This window comes from Syzygium oleosum, unplaced genomic scaffold (genome assembly GCF_021117445.2).
Source record: "Syzygium oleosum isolate NSW1041296 unplaced genomic scaffold, Sole_v2.1 Sole_v2.56, whole genome shotgun sequence".
Classification (NCBI taxonomy): domain Eukaryota; kingdom Viridiplantae; phylum Streptophyta; class Magnoliopsida; order Myrtales; family Myrtaceae; genus Syzygium; species Syzygium oleosum.
This window is the reverse complement of record NW_026607540.1, coordinates 963,405-986,815: the sequence shown is the minus strand read 5'-3', so window position 1 is coordinate 986,815 and position 23,411 is coordinate 963,405. Positions and strand designations below refer to the sequence as shown.

The window sequence follows — 23,411 nt, the reverse complement described above, 5'->3', positions numbered from 1 at the left end:
AAGCCATAACATTTGTTGTATAAATGGCTAAAATCTGCTAAGTTGGCTTGTAAAATATGTTTGCGTGTCCTATAAATATAAGGTTTGCTCATGATGCTATTTGTCTTAATCCCGCTGTTGTTTTTAAATGTGATTGTCCCGAGATATGCTTCCGCTTGTATTTAAAGAGAGATAATAATGAACGGGACGTCACGTTAATGACCCTGAGGTCGGGGCTTCACAGTTTAATTTGGTATCAGATCAGGTTTTCCCTCCAGTAGGTGCAGTTCGGGGCAGCTTGTGATTGGCCAGTCCGACGAGGGCGGGGAGTGGTGCCGGGGCCAAACGACCTGATCATTGAGCGGCTTCTGACAGAGGTGGCGCCGGGGTATGAGGCCTGATCATTGAGCGGCCTCTGGGTAGAAGTGGCGCCGGGGTGAATGGCCTAATCATTGAGCGGCTCCTGACAGGCTTCTAGGATGGCTAAAGGCAAGAATGATCAAACTGTGCACCGAATTGGGAAAACGATTCTGAAATCAAAGCGGGAATAAAGACCTGGAGTGATAAGGTGCGCTGAAGTTGGGGTAGTTAGCTAGGAAACACCCCTATGCATGTGAATAATTGATTGTGGTTGAATAGGTTAAGTGCTCCTGTTTGTTTGTGATCACTGACCTATTCTTGTGTTATAGAAAGTCTTGTTAAACTATTGATAGCAAAATAAGTGCTCAGGACCAGGCTGCGACCGCTGAGGAAAAAGGAAAGTCCCATCAGGACGCCACGACCTCGAAAGAGAAGTCCAAGCAGGTTCCCCTCTAGTAAGTTGTAGTTCGGTGTTGAGCCAAGAGAAGGCTGTTGAATTTTGACATAACCCGATCCGATGAGGGCGAGGAGTGATCGCCGGGGCAGAACTTGATCAAGGAGCGGCTCTTGGCTAGGAAGTGGACGCCGGGGCATGAGGCCTGATCAAGGTGCGGCTTCTAGCAAGAGTGATTGATGGGGATAAAGACCTGAACAAGGTGCGGCTCCTGGCAGGCTTCTAGGATGGCGGGTAAGAAAAGGAATAAACCGAGCTAGGTAATTGAAAGTAAGACGGGAACTGTTATTTGAAATGATAAGTGCGATCTTCGTGATTGTTATAAAGTAAGTAAATTGTGTTTGAGGAAGATTTTATCAGAGTAGCGCAGTGGAAGCGTGGTCAAGCTTGCTGCACTCTAGTATGTTGGATCGAGGTCGGGGAAGGAAAGGTCGCTGGTCCAAAGCTAGTCCACATTACAGTGGATGCTGTAAAGGTACTAAGGTAAGATAAGTCCCAGGTACGTAGGATCTTTTGAAATTCGAGAAGGAAAAGGGATTTGGCCTATCGGTTGGCGCCGCCACCGAAACTTGCTCAGGTACATGTTGTGTTCCATGTATTAATATTGTGAAAGTGTGAGCCCGATCCGGCACGCGTGCTGAATTTTTTTCGACGAGGTCGAAGTGGACAGCAGAGTGTCCTATGCTGAGGAGCAGGTGCGGATCGTGGATTGTAAGGAGCAAGTGTTGAGAGGTAAGGCCATTTTCTTAGTTAAGGTCCTATAGTGTCACCGGGGCATAAAAGAAGCCACCTGGGAGAGTGGGGAATTGAGGAAAAGTTGATACCTGCATTATTCGAGGAACCAGGTACGCGTTTAAATTTCGAGGACGAAATTTTATTAGAGGGGGAGAATTGTCACATCCTGATTTTGGGCCTGGGAAGCCGCAGGTAAATTGAAATATCCTCAATTTCAGTTCCTGGGAAATGGCTATGGTTTAAGTTTGGTGGTTTTCCAATCGGAACTAAATTGTTTTCTATTGTTTTGGAAAACCCAATTTCGGATCCTTTGTACCTCTTTGTTTTGTTATTTTTGGGGAGACTTTTGTGATCCGAATTTAAGAATACTTCCTTCTTGAAAGTTGCTCCAAACATCTTGAAGTTTTACATACTTTAATTTCAGAATTTTTGGAGTTGATATAAGTGGTACGATGGCCTGATTTTTGGACCGTGTGAAACTGCCCAGAATGGGTATTTCGGTGATGTTCACACCGTCTTTATTTTCTACAAGCTTTTCTGTGCAGATTTTGGAAAAGTTTCCTTCATGAAAGTTGTTGAGAACTTCCTTTTATATAACGTGTATAAATTTGGGAATTTTTCAAGATGATTTGAATTATGGACAGACTTACTTTGAGAAGCAAAGATTCTGTTCCAGTGAACTGTTTTTAGTCTGTCTTTGAACTACTAAAAATGGTATTTACAGAGAAATTCAGATTTTGTGTTCTGCATGAAAAATGTTTAGTAAGGTCTTGTTTATGGTATATTAAATTTTGAGAATTTTTTAAGTCCATTTACTATATTTTCAAGGCCTATTTTGTGAACAGTGCAAAGCTGTCCGGTTTTGTCAAATTTCAAAGATTTAGCATTTTCTATATGAGGACATTGGAATTTCGACTAGATGTCTTCTGGTGATTTAAATTACACGTTATGATCTTTCCAATGAGATATGTTACACTTTTATTGGAGGTCGGCCCAGGGGGAAACCGAGAGAGAGAAGCAAGCTTGGAATTGGAGGATTCTAGAGAAATCAAAACTTGAAGCCCAAGTTGGAAATGAATTAGGCTTGTTCAAGAAGCCTAATTAAAAGATCTTGACTTTGGAGTCCCTATCATGATGGCATGCCTTAATGGCCATGTGAGGTAAGCAATGACCTCATGCCCCAAATGACCTAAGCCATGACCTCATCCTTGGATGACACGTGCGCTTACCTCATGCTCCATGATGACACGTGCGCTTACCTCATCCAAGCTTTGGCCCCAAGTTTTTCTATTTATAGAGAGACAAAACTTGGGGCCAAAGCTTGGATGAGGTAAGGGCACGTGTCATCATGGAGCATGAGGTAAGCGCACGTGTCATCCAAGGATGAGGTCATGGCTTAGGTCATTTGGGGCATGAGGTCATTGCTTACCTCACATGACCATTAAGGCATGCCATCATGATAGGGACTCCAAAGTCAAGATCATTTAATTAGGCTTCTTGAATGCCCTAATTCATTTCCAACTTGGGCTTCAAGTTTTGATTTCTCTAGAATCCTCCAATTCCAAGCTCGCCTCTCTCTCTCTCGGTTTCCCCCTGGGCCGACCTCCAATAAAAGTGTAACATATCTCATTGGAAAGATCATAACGTGTAATTTAAATCACCAGAAGACATCTAGTCGAAATTATAATGTCCTCATATAGAAAATGCTAAATCTTTGAAATTTGACAAAACCGGACAGCTTTGCACTGTTCACGAAATAGGCCTTGAAAATATAGTAAATGGACTTCAAAAATTCTCAAAATTGAATATGTCATAAACAAGACCTTACTAAACATTTTTCATGAGAACACAAAATCTGAATCTCTCTGTAAACACAATTTTTAGTAGTTCAAAGAACGACTAAAAACAGTTCACTGGAACAGAATCTTTGCTTCTCAAAGTAAGCTCTGTCCATAATTCAAATCATCTTGAAAAATTCCCAAATTTATACATGTTATATAAAAGGAAGTTCTCAACAACTTTCATGAAGGAAACTTTTCCAAAATCTGCACAGAAAAGCTTGTAGAAAATAAAGACGGTGTGAACATCACCGAAATACCCATTCTGGGCAGTTTCACACGGTCCAAAAATCAGGCCATCGTACCACTCATATCAACTCCAAAAATTCTGAAATTAAAGTATGTAAAATTTCAAGATGTTTGGAACAACTTTTAAGAAGGAAGTATTCTGAAATTCGGATCACAAAAGTCTCCCCAAAAATAACAAAACAAAGAGATACAAAGGATCCGAAACCGGGTTTTCCAAAACAAGAGAAAACAATTTAGTTCCGGTTGGCCGGAGCTCTCGGGGCATGGAAATGGCGTGAGAGAGAGGAAGGCGGGGCGGGGCTTCACGTGAGGCTCTCCCTCTCTCTCTTGGCCGAATGGCCTTCTCTCTATTTATAGAGAGAAAAACTTGGGGCCAAAGCTTGGATGAGGTAAGCGCACGTGTCATCATGGAGCATGAGGTAAGCGCACATGTCATCCAAGGATGAGGTCATGGCTTAGGTCATTTGGGGCATGAGGTCATTGCTTACCTCACATGGCCATTAAGGCATGCCATCATGATAGGGACTCCAAAGTCAAGATCATTTAATTAGGCTTCTTGAACAAGCCTAATTCATTTCCAACTTGGGCTTCAAGTTTTGATTTCTCTAGAATCCTCCAATTCCAAGCTTACTTCTCTTTCTCGGTTTCCCCCTGGGCCGACCTCCAATAAAAGTGTAACATATCTCATTGGAAAGATCATAACGTGTAATTTAAATCACCAGAAGACATCTAGTCGAAATTTCAATGTCCTCATATAGAAAATGCTAAATCTTTGAAATTTGACAAAACCGGACAGCTTTGCACTGTTCACGAAATAGGCCTTGAAAATATAGTAAATGGACTTAAAAAATTCTCAAAATTTAATATGTCATAAAAAAGACCTTACTAAACATTTTTCATGCAGAACACAAAATCTGAATATCTCTGTAAACACCTTTTTTAGTAGTTCAAAGACAGACTAAAAACAGTTCACTGGAACAGAATCTTTGCTTCTCAAAGTAAGCTCTGTCCATAATTCAAATCATCTTGGAAAATTCCCAAATTTATACATGTTATAGAAAAGGAAGTTCTCAACAACTTTCATGAAGGAAACTTTTCCAAAATCTGCACAGAAAAGCTTGTAGAAAATAAAGATGGTGTGAACATCACCGAAATACCCATTCTGGGCAGTTTCACACGGTCCAAAAATCAGGCCATCGTAACACTCATATCAACTCCAAAAATTCTGAAATTAAAGTATGAAAAACTTCAAGATGTTTGGAACAACTTTTAAGAGGGAAGTATTCTAAAATTCGGATCACAAAAGTCTCCCCAAAAATAACAGAACAAAGAGGTACAAAGGATCCGAAACTGGGTTTTCCGAAACAAGAGAAAACAATTTAGTTCCGATTGGAAAACCACCAAACTTAAACCATAGCCATTTCCCAGGAACTGAAATTGAGGATATTTCAATTTACCTGCGGCTTCCCAAGCCCAAAATCGGGATGTGACAAGTCCGACGAGGGCGGGGAGTGGCGCCGGGGCCAAACGACCTGATCATTGAGCGGCTTCTGACAGAGGTGGCGCCGGGGTATGAGGCCTGATCATTGAGCGGCCTCTGGGTAGAAGTGGCGCCGGGGTGAAGGGCCTAATCATTGAGCGGCTCCTGACAGGCTTCTAGGATGGCTAAAGGCAAGAATGATCGAACTGTGCACCGAATTGGGAAAACGATTCTGAAATCAAAGCGGGAATAAAGACCTGGCGTGATAAGGTGCGCTGAAGTTGGGGTAGTTAGCTAGGAAACACCCCTATGCATGTGAATGATTGATTGTGGTTGAATAGGTTAAGTGCTCCTGTTTGTTTGTGATCACTGACCTATTCTTGTGTTATAGAAAGTCTTGTTAGACTATTGATAGCAAAATAAGTGCTCAGGACTAGGCTGCGACCGCTGAGGAAAAAGGAAAGTCCCATCAGGACGCCGCGACCTCGAAAGAGAAGTCCAAGCAGGTTCCCCTCTAGTAAGTTGCAGTTCGGTGTTGAGCCAAGAGAAGGCTGTTGAATTTTGACATAACCCGATCCGATGAGGGCGAGGAGTGATCGCCTGGGCAGAACTTGATCAAGGAGCGGCTCTTGGCTAGGAAGTGGACGCCGGGGCATGAGGCCTGATCAAGGTGCGGCTTCTAGCAAGAGTGATTGCTGGGGATAAAGACCTGAACAAGGTGCGGTTCCTGGCAGGCTTCTAGGATGGCGGGTAAGAAAATGAATAAACCGAACTAGGTACTGAATTGAAAGTAAGACGGGAACTGTTATTTGAAATGATAAGTGCGATCTTCGTGATTGTTATAAAGTAAGTAAATTGTGTTTGAGGAAGATTTTATCAGAGTAGCGCAGCGGAAGCGTGGTCAAGCTTGCTGCACTCTAGTATGTTGGATCGAGGTCGGGGAAGGAAAGGTCGTTGGTCCAGAGCTAGTCCACATTACAGTGGATGCTGTAAAGGTACTAAGGTAAGATAAGTCCCAGGTACGTAGGATCTTTTGAAATTCGAGAAGGAAAAGGGATTTGGCCTATCGGTTGGCGCCGCCACCGAAACTTGCTCAGGTACATGTTGTGTTCCATGTATTAATATTGTGAAAGTGTGAGCCCGATCATGCACGCGTGCTGAATTTTTTTCGACGATGTCGAAGTGGATAGCAGAGTGTCCTATGCTGAGGAGCAGGTGCGGATCGTGGATTGTAAGGAGCAAGTGTTGAGAGGTAAGGCCATTTTCTTAGTTAAGGTCCTATAGTGTCATCGGGGCATAAAAGAAGCCACCTGGGAGAGTGAGGAATTGAGGAAAGTTGATACCTGCATTATTCGAGGAACCAGGTACGCGTTTAAATTTCGAGGACGAAATTTTATTAGAGGGGGAGAATTGTCACATCCCGATTTTGGGCCTGGGAAGCCGCAGGTAAATTGAAATATCCTCAATTTCAGTTCCTGGGAAATGGCTATGGTTTAAGTTTGGTGGTTTTCCAATCGGAACTAAATTATTTTCTCTTGTTTTGGAAAACCCAGTTTCGGATCCTTTGTACCTCTTTGTTTTGTTATGTTTTGGGAGACTTTTGTGATCTGAATTTCAGAATACTTCCTTGTTTAAAGTTGTTCCAAACATCTTGATGTTTTACATACTTTAATTTCAGAATTTTTGGAGTTGATATGAGTGGTACGATGGCCTGATTTTTGGACCATGTGAAACTGCCCAGAATGGGTACTTCGGTGATGTTCACACCGTCTTTATTTTCGACAAGCTTTTCTGGGCAGATTTTGGAAAAGTTTCCTTCATGAAAGTTATTGAGAACTTCCTTTTCTATAACGTGTATAAATTTGGGAATTTTCCAAGATGATTTGGATTATGGACAGAGCTTACTTTGAGAAACAAGAATTCTGTTCTAGCGAACTGTTTTTAGTCTGTCCTTGAGCTACTAAAAATGGTGTTTAAAGAGAGATTCAGATTTTGTGTTCTTCATGAAAAATGTTTAGTAAGGTCTTGTTTATGACATATTCAATTTTGAGAATTTTTGAAGTCCATTTACTATATTTTCAAGGCCTATTTCGTGAACAGTTCAAAGCTGTCCGGTTTTGTCAAATTTCAAAGATTTAGCATTTTCTATATGAGGGCATTGGAATTTCGACTAGATGTCTTCTGGTGATTTAAATTACACGTTATGATCTTTCCAATGAGATATGTTACACTTTTATTGGAGGTCGGCCCAGGGGGAAACCGAGAGAGAAAAGCAAGCTTGGAATTGGAGGATTCTAGAGAAATCAAAACTTGAAACTCAAGTTGGAAATGAATTAGGCTTGTTCAAGAAGCCTAATTAAATGATCTTGACTTTGGAGTCCTTATCATGATGGCATGCCTTAATGGCCATGTGAGGTAAGCAATGACCTCATGTCCCAAATGACCTAAGCCATGACCTCATCCTTGGATGACACGTCCGCTTACCTCATTCTCCACGATGACACGTGCGCTTACCTCATCCAAGCTTTGGCCCCAAGTTTTGTCTCTCTATAAATAGAAAGAAGGCCATTCGGCCAAGAGAGAGAGGGAGAACCTCACGTGAAGCCCCCCCCCTTCCTCTCCCTCACGCCATTTCCATGCCCCGAGAGCTCCGGCCAACCTTCTTTCTTATTTCTTGCTTTGTATTCATGACCGAGAAAGAGAGAAAAAGAAAGAAAGAAAGAGAGAAAAAGCTTACCGACTAGCCCGTGTCTCTCTCTTGTGGTTTGATCGAGTGAGGAAGCCTTATGCAAGGCCCGAGTGTTCGTGTTTAAGCCCGAGAACCACCAAGAATCGCCCGAGAATTGCCGAGACTCACGTGTCCTTCACACGGCTTGTTTTCTCTAGTTCTTGTTTAATTGTTGAGTAAGTGAATTCCCTAATATCGGGAAAGGATGTTGAGATGCGTTGTGACGTGGTTTGCTTGGACCGTTTCTCGGTTGTTTGGTTGGTCGTAGTTGGTTCATTTTTCGATTTGACCATGTTTCATGTTTGATGTCGATTTGACCATGTTTGATGTTTGATGTTGTTTTGAGAAAGAACCGAGCCTTGGTTTGTAAAGTGTGCACGATGTGGCCATGCGTGATGTTCTCTTGTTTGAACTTTGCTATTGATCTGCCATCGATGCGGGTGCGGTAAGGGCCGACTTATGTTAACGGCGATTGATATATCCTCGCTTGATATTAGTGTTTTCACTTGCTGAGTCTCCCCGACTCATCCCCCATTTTTCCCTCTCAGGTCCATAGGATGGTCGAAAGGACGTCGGCGACAGGGGGAGTTTGAGCCATGTTGGAGTTCGGGGAAAGCTCGGAGCTGTGAACCCGAAGTAGTGGGCTTAGGACACCCAAGCCATAACATTTGTTGTATAAATGGCTAAAATCGGCTAAGTTGGCTTGTAAAATATGTTTGCGTGTCCTATAAATATAAGGTTTGCTCATGATGCTGTTTGTCTTAATCCCGTTGTTGTTTTTAAATGTGATTGTCCCGAGATATGCTTCCGCTTGTATTTAAAGAAAGATAATAATGAACGGGACGTCACGTTAATGACCCCGAGGACGGGGCATCACAATTCTGGTCTATATCATGTGTGATCCCTAACGGTCCGCGACCTAATGGGCCAGTGCCCAGACACAGGCCCAAGGGTGCCGGGCTGTTCTGTGCGCCGCTAATACCATATCCTCTTTATTGTATACATCACATACAAAGAAATTAACAAGGCTCCAATCCTAGGCAAACAAACCTCTTCCAATCAACCTTGGCCCCATGAGTATTTTCTGACCTTCCTTTACACAATGCTGAGCATTTCATATCAACTTTCTTGGCATAACAATTTTGACAATTATAGTTTATCAAGCTGTAAATAACGACAAACTTGATCAATTGGGGTCTACCTGCATAAATGAAGTGTTTTACAGTCCATGCCGTCGTTCCATTTGGAATCTTCGTGATCAAGGACCTACATCGTTTGTCACTTAGTCTACCGGGGGTAAGAGAAAGATCCTAAACCTTGACAGACAAATTTCCCCATTTAGAACCACTCAATTGAAGCAATTTAGCACAGTATGGATCCTCATATCCAACCAAAAACAATTGTATTTTATTAGAATTCAATTTCAATATGGAGAAGCTTTGGAATATATGGAGTACATTGAAGATTAATCAAGTCCCTAACTTAGGTACCAAAAGGTTTCTAATTGACCACAATAAGCTATTGGTGACTCTCTCGTATAGGACTTTCGTAGGTCTAATTAGTTGAAATGAATTTCCCGACATCGCGCAATGTAAAGGTTTGGGAGAACTCGTGATGATTGAGAACCGTTGGTCCCTTAACTGGACGTTACCTCTAAATCCGTCTCCCGACCGTTCCGGAAGTCATGACAGCCCTCCAAGCCACCATTCAAACTACGAGAGAAACAAGGAGTAGTAACACAAGGTTTAATCCACATTACAATTTATAGAAATTTTAGTGAAATAATACAAGCAAGCAAGCAAGCAAAATTTTCCAATTTACTGAAACAAGTGCCTACGTTATATCAGCCTTGATCATCCAGTAATTGTAAAAGCTCACGAGATAATGTCCCAAATCTCATATGCGAAACCCACACCCAACTCTCCAAGCGCTTCTTTAAACGTGCGAGTCATGCAACTAGTGACAGTCCCGCGGTCTCTGGACAGCTTAAGAACGAAAAGCCAGATGAAACTCGGGAGGTTCTGGACATATTTCAATACCTAGATGTTCGTTCGTTCACAAAGATGATCATGGGTTGCCAGAGAACTGGCTGCCTTGACGATGCCCTGAAACTGTTCGACGAAATGCCCGTGAGAGATGCAATTTGCTGGAACACAATGATCAAAGGCTGCTTAGACTGCGGGGACTTGATGATGGCGGAAGAGCTTTTTGATGAAATGCCCGAACCAAGTGTTGTTTCGTGGACGACAATGATAGATGGGTTCTTTCGATTTGGACAAGTTGAGCAGGTAGAGAGATATTTAAAAAAACAGATGCCCATAAGGGATCTTGCTGCATGGAATGCGATGCTTCATGGGTATTGTGAGAATGCGAGGGTTGATGATGCTGTGAAATTGTTTGAACAAATGCCTTCTCGAAATGTGATTCCATGGACTCCAAGGACTGGCGGGCTTGACCAAAATGGTAAGAGTGAAGAGGCTTTAATTCTTTTTGAGAGAATGTTCGAGTCTGGTGTTGTTCCCAATTCGAGTAACTTGACATGTGCATTGAGTGCCTGTGCAAATGCATCATCTTTTCCTCTTGGTGTGCAGATTCATGGTCATGTTTTCAAATCAGGATTCTGCCTTAGTGGATTTGTATGTGCTTCTCTCATCACGTTCTATGCTAACTGCAAGCGCATTGAGAAAGCAACCCAAGTCTTCAATGAAGCAGTTTATAGGAATGTGGTCATATGCACGGCTCTTCTAATTGGTTATGGCTCGAATGGTAGGCATGAAGATGGCCTGAAGGTGTTCAGTGACATGATGAGAACAAGTGTTCTTCCTAATCAATCTTCTTCTCTAAGTTCTTTAAACTCTTGCTGTAGTTTTAGAGTCTCTAGATCGAGGTAAGGAGGTCCATGCGTCAGTTGTAAAGCCGAAATTGGAAAGTGATGTTTTTGTTGGCAATTCTCTTATAGCCAGGTATAATAAGTGTGGAGGCTTTGATGATGCTGTTGTAGTGTTCAAAAGACTCAGGGAGAAGAACATTGTCACCTGGAATGTCGCTGTTTGCGGGTTTGCACAACATGCCTGAGGGATGTGGGCTATGGAGTTGTTTAGCCAAATGATTCGCAGACTGGTACAACCAGATGACATCACACTCACGGGACTACTTTCTTCCTGTAGTCATTCTGGGATGTTACAAAAGGGGAGGTGCTTATTCAGATACTTTAGTGAGAACACTTTCAGTGAATTGAAGCATGAGCATTATGCATGCATGGTAGATGTGCTAGGATGATGTGGGAAGCTAGAGGAAGCAGAGGATATTGTAAGAACATGCCCTTTAAAACTAACTCCATAGTGTGGCTTGCTTGGCTTAGTTCTTGCAGGATGCATTCTAACCTAGATTTGGCAGAAAGAGCTGCAAACTATATTCTTGACCCAAAACCACATTGTAGTGCTGCTTATGTTTTACTGTCCAACTTCTATGCTTCTGCTAATAGGTGGGGTGATGTCTCGAGATTAAGAGTGACTATGAGGGATAAATGGATTGTGAAGCAACCAGGTAGCAGTTGGGTTACTATAAAGGGGCAAAAGCATTTATTTCTTTCTAGGGATAAATCCCACCGTTTGAGTGAGAACATATATTGGAAGCCGGATTGGTTGAAACTGAAGTTGAAGGAATTAGGTAACGTTCCAAATAAGAGGTTCTCTCTCCATGACATGGAAGACGAACAGAAGGAAGGGTCATTATTACTATCAAGGGTAGTACAATAACTGTAATGAAGAATCTTTGCATTTGTGGGGAATGTCATTTTGCAATTAAACTTATTGCAAAGATTGTTGATCGTGAGATGGTTGTGAGAGATTCCAGCCGCATTCATCGCTTTAGGAGTGGCATTTGCTCTTGCGGGGATTATTGGTAGCGAGGGCATGAGGTTATTTCTCCTGTCATGAACCTGTAAGCATGCTGAGTTTGCTCATTGTGTTAAGCATTGATGAGAGTGGAGCTGCTATATGAGCACTATACAATATGGGCTTACTTTAATTGTTGACATAATAGATAATGAATCCATGTGGAATCCATGGCTTTTTTATCAGCTTTGGTTTAGTCTAGGAGGCTAAGGGAGTTCAAACATTTCTTAGCTGTATGTGTTGGGCATGTGGAAAGTTGGAGACTTGGGAGGAAATCTTGCTTTGGATGGCATTGCCATCCATTGGCTCCATACAGGGATTTCTGTTGAGAGGTGAGTATTTATCACTTTGTTTATGGCTTTGAAGCCACCAGAAAAAAAGAAACTATTTACACATAAGATATCCCTTCTGCGGAATTAAATTAAGGGAGAAAACTTAGAGCCTTGGAAATAGCTACTTTCCATCTCTCTCTAGCAAAGAGAGAGAGAGAGAGAGAGAAATTGGGGCATTTAGAGAGAAGGAAGTACCACTTGGTAAAAGAAAAGAAACCCACCCAAACAAAAGAAAGGTTCCTGCCCTGCCTCCTCTTTTCTGATTCCTTTTTTTGAAAACTCCCATTAACTCTTCTCCTCAACACCTCTATTACATTCTCAGAGCCCATCTGTCTCTTCATTAGGTCTATGAGATATAACAAAAGCTTCTTAATCTCTGGATGAAATTTAACTTCACCTAAAGTTCTCTCACAATTTTGCTGGATCTCTTCAACAAATCGACAGTACCAAGTGAGGTTAGTTTATTTATGGTGCCAAAATTAGTACTCTCATGGTTTTTTTTGTCTTGTTCAAGTTGAGCAGATGTTTGGATAGAAACTAGTAGTCATAAAAGCACAATAAAATCTCAATGTGTCTAGCACAATTGATCAGTTATCGACACTCACTTATGTGTTGGATGAGAAGTAGAAACTATTTATTTTAATAGTGATTAGTCAACTCTTCATTTTGCTTTTCCTATGGATTATTTTTTGTTATGTGCGGTTGAAGTCCATAACTCTTGTGCCATCTATTTTCTTAAGTCTTGCGAATATGTGGCTGGGGCTCCCAATTGCCTGAGTCTTCCTGACCACATTGGAGAACAATCTTGTTCATGTTGAAGACGAATTTCACAATACCTCTGCCAGTAATATTCTAGCACTACCTTGTAGGATTCCTTTTTTCTATGGATGAAAGTTGGATCTTTGAGTGAATTTTAATTCATAGTCCTGACGATGCATACTTGAACTTAGTTTGCTTGTTGTAGGTTTCAGGTTGTGCTTACCACATTTAACACTTTCCACAAATGGAAGTTACACTGGGCGTTACATTTGAAGCTGTGTGTGCATTAAGAGAAAAGATTATCATTTTTTGTTAGACTATTGATGTTCTTTGGCCTCCTTAAACTTGCATATTACATCAAAATGGGGAGTTGTCTCCCAAAATGTCTGCATAAACTATGACAATTTTGTTTCTTCTCCTTTACTAGGTACACGAAATGCTAACACTCCTTGCCCTTGAGTTACTTTTCATCTTGCTGTTATGTTTAGAAAGCGTGACTTCATTATGGTCTTATTTGAAGCACTAGTTTTGTTTCGAGGTTAGAGGTATAAACTTTGAAAAACTTACTCTTTTAACATCTGGTCTGGAATGTTGTAATTCTTTGACTATTAGAAAGAACTGTTTTCATATGTAGGGTAAAACAGAGTTCCGTCATTTGTTTACATGTGAATATGATTGACATCCAAGAGGTCTAGACTTGTCATTCTTTAGAGTCGTGTCACGCTGTGATCAAATTCGCAATAAAACTTTCTTAATATTCATAGCATACAGGTATGGCTGGGATGTCTTTCTTCACTCCCACATGACCCATAAATTACAATGGTTACTCTTTCAATGAAGTCTTCACAAAATAGCCATATAGATATATATCATGTCTTTTGCAGTGTTGAAATGATAAAAGAGTTTTCACTAGAGAGGTATATAAGCTTCCGGGGTAGCTGGGCTTTTGTTCTCGTGCCCCTAAGTTATAAAAATAACGAAATAGGGCTAGACCAATTATATACTTAGTTGTTCGTATCAATTATATATCTTTTGAGTGGTCATGTGTTAAATTATTATCGACAGTTTGGAGAAAAGAAAAAAAAAGAAAAAACGACTACTTGGAGGTTGGGATTGCCATTTCGAGGAAGCCATAAATTTTTTCTATTAGTGAGCATATGATAAAAGCTAACCTAATGACATGAAATACTTCAATTTCCAAAAGAAAAACGAAGACTACATAGACAAAAGCCTCGAATCCGGTACATTAATTGAAAACACTTTTGTTGACCGCTCAAGAGCATCAACTATTTAACAATAAATTTGATATAAAAACAAAGAAACTTGTGTAAAATAAGATAATCTGAATATTGTCGTGATATCCGTTCTCCAGAGAAAATAAGTTGATGGGTTCACACCTATTAGATATAGCGGTCCACACTTAAGAACCATTTCTAAAGTTCTAATTTTATTAATAGATCTAATATTGTTCTTTGCCGATATATTTGATCGTGCGTATGATGATGTGTCTTTTGAGGTAGACATGGCCACGAACCGGAACCGCCGGTTCCGGTTCGTGGCCATGTATGAATCAGAACCGGTGGTTCCGGGCCGGTTCTGGCCTGGTTCGGAACCAGCCGGTAAAAATTAAAAAATAAATTATGAAATAAAAAAATAATGAATTATCAAATTATGAAATAATGAATTATTCAATATAAAATGTAATCAAAACGTATATTATAATCAAATTTGGAGAAAAAAAAAGAGAAAGAATGAATTTTTTTTTTGGAACCGGGCCTGGAACCGCTGGTTCCAAAATTGTTGGAACCGGAACCGGGCCCGTAGGCCACGGGCCGGTTCCGGTTCTAAACCGCGGGCCCTATCAATGGGCTGGTCCCGGGTTTGACCCGGGCCGGTTCCAGGCCGAAATCGGCCCGTGGCCATGTCTATTTTGAGGGGTCAAGTGTTTAATTACGATTTAGCAAAGAAGAAACAACTACTCGAAGGTCGTGGATGTGATTTCAAGGAAGCCAGTAAAGTTTCTTTGTTAGTTTGTGCAATAATTGAGTCCACTGGGACCAGTAGTGATCTATACTATTCTCTGCCTTCGTCGGCTATTTGGCTTGTTGACTGGTCAAATTTGTCGACAATTTACCAATAAATACAATATCAAACAAACAAACTCGTCAATCAATCAGCCAATCGGAATAACCCCGTGATATGCGGTCTTCAGGAAAAATAAGTCCACGTGCTCACACCTATTAGATATCTTGGTCATCCAGAAGCACCATCATTTTCCAAATTTCTAATATTCTTTTTTGTTGACCCTGCCCTAAAAAAGTCATGCGCCTCTGTCCTTTAGTATAAGAATAAATCAACAAGAAGATCGAATGGTGAACGGATTACCTAAAAACACTCTACCAGATCTTAAGCTAATACTCGTTGCAGATTGTTGAACTCCATCATCTAATGGCTTCTTCATCGAAACGTGAAAGGATTTACCATGTGTTCTTAAGTTTCAGAGGCAAGGACGTCCGGAACAACTTTCTCGATCATCTCCAGAGAGCTCTTGACCAAAAAGGAATCTACACTTATGTTGATAGCAAGGAGCTCAGGAAAGGAGAGCAAATAACGCCGGCGCTTATGAAGGCGATCGAGGAATCACAGATCGCGATAATCATTTTCTCTGAGGATTACGCTTCCTCATGGTGGTGTTTGGAAGAGGTGGCGAGAATCATGGAGTGCAAGAAAGAAAGAGATCTCATGGTCTTTCCCTTGTTTTACAAAGTGGAACCTAGAGAAGTGAGAACACCAAGAGAGAGGTACGGAGAAGCTATGATCAAGCATGAGTCCAAGTTCGGGAAGGATTTGAAGGAAGTGAAGAGATGGGAGAAAGCTCTTTTCGATGCTGGTAACTTGTCTGGGTGGCATTTGAAAGATGGGTAAGTAGAGTGGAGTTCATATTTTGTATAAGAAACCAATTTTTACAAGTAATTATAGAGATTGTTTGTAAATAGTCTGCACACACATGATTGTAAGTATATGCATAGCTGCTTCATCTTATGGTTTCTGAAAATTCTTTAGCAGCTTGAGTTAAAGTGAGTAATCTCATATAAGAGTTGGTAAATTTAAAATTTAGTTGAAAAAGAAAAATAAAATTTGGCAAAATTGAAGAAAATTTGATAATTAAAAGAAAATTAAACTTGGCAAGTTTCTCAAACGAGAATTGATGACCCAAAATTAGTTGGCAACTTAATTGTAGAGAAGTTCGTAAGTCACTCTAATTAAGATCGGCAATTTCTAAAATTAGTTAGTAAATAACTCAAATGAGAGTTGGTAACTCAATAAAAAAAGATGGTCAATTAAAAGAACATAAGTCGCTCAAGTGAGAGTTGGTAACCCAAAACTAGCAGGTAATTATTTAATATAACGAATGTTGATAAGTCACTCTAATTTATGTTGGTAATTTCATATAATAGTAAGTTTGAGGCCATAAGTAATGCAAATCAATTTTGGTAAGTTACTACGAAAAATTAGTTATTTACTAATTATAAAAAAGATTGGTGATTTCATAAAATCGTTGGTAAGGTACTAACAAGTTATGGGAAAGGAAAAGGTCACTGATCATGTTTTACCGACAATTTTATGAATACTTACAAATACTTATTGAAATTCACTATCACAAAAAAAAAAACTATTTTTAGCAGAATTCTATTGTTTTTTTTTTTACCTTACCAAAAAAAAAACAATAGAATTCTGCCTTTGACTTTTGCTAAGCCTTGTTTCATTCGGGTAAGGTCCATAGCTCTTTCATTTGGGTAAGGTCCGAGTCATAAACTCATTACCGGTGGCATTTTGAGTTTGAAAAATCACATGTAGCTAACCATAGAATAGACACGTGGCTTTTACCGTAAAAAAATTTGACAATAGGACTTCATTGCCCGAAAGTTTTACTGACTTATTGGAACAATATAAAATGTTAAAACTTGATCAATCAATGGACAAAATGTTAAGTATGTGTTACTACACCTATCCCTTTTCTTTGGAAGGAAAGAGAAAGTTCGCCAACACTTGATACATGGCAAAAGAACACTACAAGTGCCATAACTTGTGTACGGCGCTCACTTGGTGCCATAAGTTTTCTTTGGATCACTTTAGTGCTAAAATTTTTGAAAAACGATCACTTAAGTGCTAAAATTTTTTAAAAACGATCACTTAAGTGCCAACTCCGGTACCGTACACAATTTTTCACCGGAAATCCGACGTGGCATTTTTTTTTATTAATTTCTGAAGCTGACGTGGCTCGCCGGAGGCTCACCGGAGATTGGCACTTAAGTGATCGTTTTTCAAAAATTTTAGCACTTAAATGATCGTTTTTAAAAAATTTTAGCACTTAAGTGATCGTTTTTCAAAAATTTTAGCACTGAAGTGATCCAAAAAAAACTTATGACACTTAAGTGATCGTTTTTCCTCCGACTTGGCACCAAAGTGATCCGAAAAAAAGTTATGACACCAAAGTGATCTCCGTACACAAGTTATGGCACTTATAGTTCCTTTTGCCCTTGATACATGATAATCAGTGTGCACAGGCCATGTAAGGCAATGACATCGTGCTTCGGCGTAATTTGATAGTTTTCAAATCAAAATCTCAACCATCGTTCAAAGTCCTGAATAACTTTTTTTGATTAAGCGTATAAATAAATTACATATTACAGTTCAACAAAAAAAAATAACTAAATCGTCCTGTATAAATCAAAAGAGCATGAATCACTTGGATGACTAAAAGTTGAACCCTGAACTTGTTTCGATTGTTGTGGAGCTCTTTTGAGTTCTAATTCGACTTGGTAGGAATACATTTTGTTTTGGCTGTGGTTATGTAAAAATGTGATGCACTGCTTTTGTCATCGTTGGCTAGTAATTGCTTGTTATTTGCTTATTCAAATTGCTAAAACGGTACCACAACTTCTTTTTTTTTTTTTCAGAGATGAGTCAGAGCTTATACAAAGAATTGTGACGGAAATCTCCACTCACCTAGACCGAACACTTTTGCATGTTGCTACACATCCGGTTGGGATAGATTCCCGAGTGGTTAAGTTAAAATCGATGTTAAACCTTGAGTTTGATGATGATGTTCTCATGGTGGGATTGTGGGGACAAGGAGGCATAGGAAAGACGACTTTAGCCAAAGCCATTTATAATGATATTTTCAATCAATTTGGGAATTCATGTTTTTTGGCAAATGTTCGAGAAGTTTCAAAAGATTGCAAGGATTTAGTAACTTTGCAAGAAAAATTACTATTTGAGATATTAGCACTGAAAGAAATATTAGTAGTGTCCAATGTTGACAGAGGTATTAATCTAATACAAGAAAGACTTTGTCACAAAAGAGTTCTCCTTATCCTTGATGACGTGGATGACTTGCGCCAGTTACATGCTTCAGTAGGAGAAGGTAAGTGGCTTCGTAATGGGAGTAGGATCATTGTTACTACAAGAGATAGCCATTTGTTAACTTATCTCGGGATAGATCAATATCATGTGTACGAAGTTAGAGAACTGGATGACAGTGAAGCTCGTGAGCTATTTAGTAAGCATGCTTTTCCGACACACCAAAATTTTAAAATCAAGACAGATCTAGTGGATAGCGTTCTAAATCATGCTAAAGGTCTTCCTTTAGCACTTGAGGTGCTAGGTTCCTTCTTACGCGGTAGAAGAGAATATGAATGGGAAAGTGCACAGGATGAAATTTCTACGGCTCCTAAAAAAGGCATCAATGATGTGCTCAAAATAAGTTATGGTGGACTAGAGCCAAAAGTGAAAGAGATCTTTCTCCACATTGCCTGCTTCTTTAAGGTTTGGGATAGTGAGTATGTAAAGAAAGTTCTCAATAGTTGCGATCTTAAGGCAGTGATAGGATTACAAATTCTCATAGAGAGGTCCTTGATAAGAATTGAGTGCCAGAACATACAAATTCATGACTTGATTCAATTGATGGGTATGGATATTGTGAACCAAGAAAGCGATGATCCTGGGAAACGCAACAAACTATGGCTGTATGATGACGTTGTCGATGTTCTGTCAAGTGACATGGTAAGACTTGCATATATGATCAGATTCTGCTCCTTATCTATTTTACTCTAATTACTGAACTTGCATAACCCAAATAGTCTTCTTTATACAGGAAGATTGTGTTGTAAAAGCCATAGTGGTGGAGCCACTTGAGCCAACAGAAATATGTATTTTTCCTGATGATTTAACAAAAATGAGAAGGTTGAGATTGCTCATTTTGCGAAATGTGCATAATTCTTTCCAAGGTCCTATATGTCTTCCTAATGAGCTAAGATGGTTTCGATGGAATGGATGTGCTCCTCAGATTCCAAAATTTTCCTCTGGTAGAAAGAAATTAGTGGGACTTGATATGAGCAATTACAGTATCACAGTAGTGCCAAATCAATTTAAGGTGAGCATTTACCTACATTAGCCCTTTTGAATTCAATATATGAAATTTGTATTTTCTTTCCAATGTTTTTCAAAGTTGGTTTCATTGTCTTTGATAAACTTCAACAAATTTTAAATTTTATTGATTTTTGGGAAATTCTTTTGTGATAAAACATATATTCTTGACCTTCATCTATTATATATAGTTAGAGCCAGAATCAGACAAAGTGTTCACTCTTGTGCTCACCACGTGACACTTCATTTTGCTTCTATGATTGTCACATGACTTGACACGCTGCATCGTTTTGTTATGTGGCCCACAGCCACACTCACAATGTGGCACTTTCCTATGCTTCTATGATTGTCACATGGCATGATATGTGGTATAGTTTTGTCACATGCCACACATTCGCCTATTCGCCAAATGACCCTTCACTTAGATTTTGGGATTGCCACATGCATGACACGCGGTACCATTTTATCCCAAACTAATTTTCATCTACAAATAGAGAGTAGATTTGGGTGAGGAGTACCGGTATGGGATGTTTTATTAAACGAAAATTAGATTTTGATAAATGTATCATAATCGTACCAGTGCAGGATTTTCGTAAGACGAAAATTAATAAGGGGTAAATCTGCATGTCGATTTGGGATTTTTAATGATACTTATTCTAATCTTTTCTAACAATTGTTACCCCAATTTTACTTGTGACCTTTTTTTATATGGTGTGTCTATATATTATTCAATTCTTTCAAATAATATCCAAAATGTCAAATGATAAGAGTTAACTCTGAGTTACTAAAATGTACATATATATGTAAGTATGCATGTATAATTACTAGTAAAGTTTCTAAGTGTTTAGTAATTTCTCAATGCGATATTTAATACTCACAAAATCACTTCATAGTAACTTTGAATGAAAAGTTAATTAATAAATTAAGAAATTCACTCAGAAACCTGAATAGTAGGTCCCGTGTTGTCTGATGTACCGAAGCTCCTTGCTTCCTTCCACATGAAGAGTGCTGTGGCCTAAGGATATGTAATAAGGGCATATTCAATGTTCACCCGGTCAATATAGATTATATAACAGTTGAGGATATGTAATTGTGACGTGTTCTTTCCCCTGATAAACCCAATCTCCCCCATGTGTTGTGGAGGCAATTTTATAACCCTCAATCAAGCTAAGCCCCTACAAATAAATTATGATATTATTAATGATCAACATATAAAATCATGGACAACGTGAATGATATCCGATATTAAATTACCATCATTTCACGAGTTTGACTTCCCCGTCTACGTACAACAGCTAGCATAAGCCTATTTGTGGACTTTGCAACATATCACCTCTACGTTAAATAAACAAATTGCTCAAAATTTACGATTGATGGCCTAAAATATAATAATCTCTTGAAAGACCAACACTTGATATGCCTCAATAGCAACCTATTCTCAAAAGGGAATTCCACGGTTTAAATGTAAGGAAGGAACATCATCATACAAACACCCCTTTTTTCCCTTTCAGAATGTTTATCAAAGCTGGTTTTGCTGTTTTTGCAGGGCTTCCAAAATTTGAAGTACATGAATTTCAGTTACTGTGAGTCGTTGGTTCGCATGCCTGACCTCTCGTTTACTCCAAATCTCAAGGAATTGTATATGCATAATTGCAAAAGCTTGGTAGAAGCCCATGAGTCCATTGCATATCATAACAAGTTACAGGTGTTGCATTTAAGGGAGTGCCTTGAACTTAGTGTTTTTCCAAATGAGCTGAAGTCAAAAAATCTCCGGCGTCTCCATCTTGAAAAATGCACAAAATTCGAAAGGTTCCCTGATATTCCACATAAACTCGATGGCTTGGAAGAGCTTTATTTACAAACGACCGCTATTAAAAGACTTCCTACATCAATAGAAAATCTTGTCTCTTTGGAAGAAATGTACATAAATAATTGCAAGAACCTGGAACAGGTTCCATCTAGCATTTATAAGTTACAAAACCTTTATTGCTTGGAAGTTAGCTCTTGCACCAATTTAATTGGGTTTCCAAAGTACGAGGACTTAGCTTATCCGTGTATGGAGATCGGACTACCAAACTTATACAGTTTAGACCTCTCAAGATGTAATTTATCCAAAGTAGAGTTTCTCGATAATCTTTCCTGTTTTCCCATCTTGGAAAGGTTATATCTGCAGAGGAACAATTTTACTAGTCTTCCTACATCCATCACTAAGCGTGATCATTTGTGCCAGCTGAATGTTAGAAAATGCCATCAATTACGAGATATTCCCGAGCTTCCACCACTTTTGAATTCTTTTCAGGCAGATGATTGCGAATCTCTGCAAAAATTTGGAGATTTAACTTCATTTCGCCATCTTGTCTGTAGAAAGTTGGCCATGGCTATTACTTCCCCACTTGACCAGGTTAGACGCTCTCTCTCTCTCATAAACCGATGTGGAGTATATGCTGGATCCAGTGTGTGCTTGTATAAGGCAATAGCAAAAAATGCAAGTGGACGCTTAAGAAAAGCAAACAAATATAAAGTGAGGTCAAACTGTTTATATCAATGCGTGTTCTCACAAAAGAAATTATCAAAACAATCTAAGAGTTTTTTCTTTATATCAATGTGATATCCCATAGTTTTTTGAGTACCCAACTAATCTCCACTAGATGAGATAGTCCCCCCTCTAGCCGAACCCACCAACATGGGGTAATTACTGAGGACATGCAGGTTTATGTTACTGGAAGTAGCACAGAGAAAATGTGCCAATGTGGTGATTTGAACTTGTAAAAATGATTTGAACTTAGGTTTATAGGCATATCGATACAGTAATGAAAAGTTGGATAGAATAGTATGCTATGGCTATATCATGTGTCGCACAATCATTGGGTCCTTTTTCCTCCATCAACCTATATTTCGTTAAAGGAAATATGAAAGGGTGTTAGTTAGATGTTCTCTGGGACTAGAACTTGAAAAATTCATTTTTGTAGTTATACACAAACTTTGTCATTTACTATTTCTTTTTACCATTAACTATTAACTAAAAATAAAATAAAGTTAGAAAACACAGCGGCATAATTAACTTACATAGCAAATTACCATATATAAAAGGTAGTTTACATAAGAAATTTACTTATTATGTAGCCAAAAAAAACTTCATTAATTAATCGTTTTTAGATGGTCATTAATTGATATGGCTAGATCACATGGTAAAACATAATTTCAAATTGCTTTCTTTAAATCAGTTATCATGAGGATGGTATAAAATCAAAACCAATACATTACAAAAGTTAAACTAAGAAAGAAAAATTTTGCACCATATAGTCAATATCTTGGCGTAAATAAACAGTATATGGCATTGATTGGAGACTAGAAATACCAATAACAAGGAAAATGTTGGATATGTCATTGGTTTGAATAATCAGTGTAGGTGGCTACAGTACTTTTGGGAATGATTTCTATCACATGAGACTTGTACGTTAATGCAAGCAAGGATTATTGGATCTCTACTCACTTATACACCTCCAGTTTGAAGTGGAATTCAGTAGAATTACTTACTAACTCAAATTGAATTTTTTATTTGGAAACGAATAACAAACTCGATACTTTCTAATGCTCTATCTTTATAACAGAAGTTTCTTGATTACCCTGGTTACCTAATTACTCTCCCAGGAGGAGAGATGCCAGAGTGGGTCCTCCCTGTTGAAGAGGATTCCGTATCTTTTATGGCTTCAGAGGACTTGTATGACAAGTTTTTTGGATTTGCTCTTTATATTTCTCTTGGTAATGGTGATGAGACAGAGAGATTCCTCCCTTTTATGCTTCAAGCACATGTTAATGGTGATCCTCGAAGTTACCTTGCACCATATTTCGAATGCTTTGGGTCGGAATCACATCGTATCTGGCTTGAGTATTTCGAACCATTTGACCTGTGGCAAGAAGTCGATTTTGGTCAAATTGATGGGAGTTACGCACAATTTAGCATAAGACTCTCGGGTAAAAACATGAAAAAGTGGGGATTCCGAATAATATGCAAGTCACTCGAGGACGATCTAAAGGTTATTCTCCGAGATAATCAACTAATAGATCCAGCTTTACTCTATGAAATTGTTCTTGAATCAACAAATTTAGAAGCCGAGATTTCACTTATGCACAAAGATAGTTTGAGCGAAGCAGATCTACAAAAATACTTG

At 39.2% G+C, this 23,411-nt stretch overlaps 2 protein-coding genes and 1 pseudogene across 6 annotated transcripts in view; all 3 read left to right on the top strand.

Annotated features, from left to right (window-relative positions):
- The window catches only part of LOC115694640 (tRNA-specific adenosine deaminase TAD2-like), a 266,483-nt gene that overhangs the window by 85,341 nt on the left and 157,731 nt on the right, over nt 1-23,411 (top strand). The window lies entirely within an intron of this gene.
- On the top strand, nt 9,817-10,563 carry LOC115691155 (pentatricopeptide repeat-containing protein At5g46460, mitochondrial-like). Its single transcript, XM_056307634.1, has 2 exons — nt 9,817-10,286; nt 10,415-10,563. Exons 1-2 carry the CDS (start codon nt 9,887-9,889, stop codon nt 10,450-10,452), a joined length of 438 nt encoding a protein of 145 aa, XP_056163609.1. The 5' UTR covers nt 9,817-9,886; the 3' UTR covers nt 10,453-10,563.
- Nucleotides 15,166-21,488, top strand: LOC115667554 (disease resistance protein Roq1-like; annotated as a pseudogene).

Bases quoted from the DNA above. Each gene is read 5' to 3' on its own strand.
- LOC115691155 (XM_056307634.1), top strand. From the start codon at position 9,887: ATGATCATGGGTTGCCAGAGAACTGGCTGCCTTGACGATGCCCTGAAA. The intron at 10,287-10,414 runs GTAAGAGTGAAG...CTTGGTGTGCAG, and splicing joins TGGCGGGCTTGACCAAAATG to ATTCATGGTCATGTTTTCAA.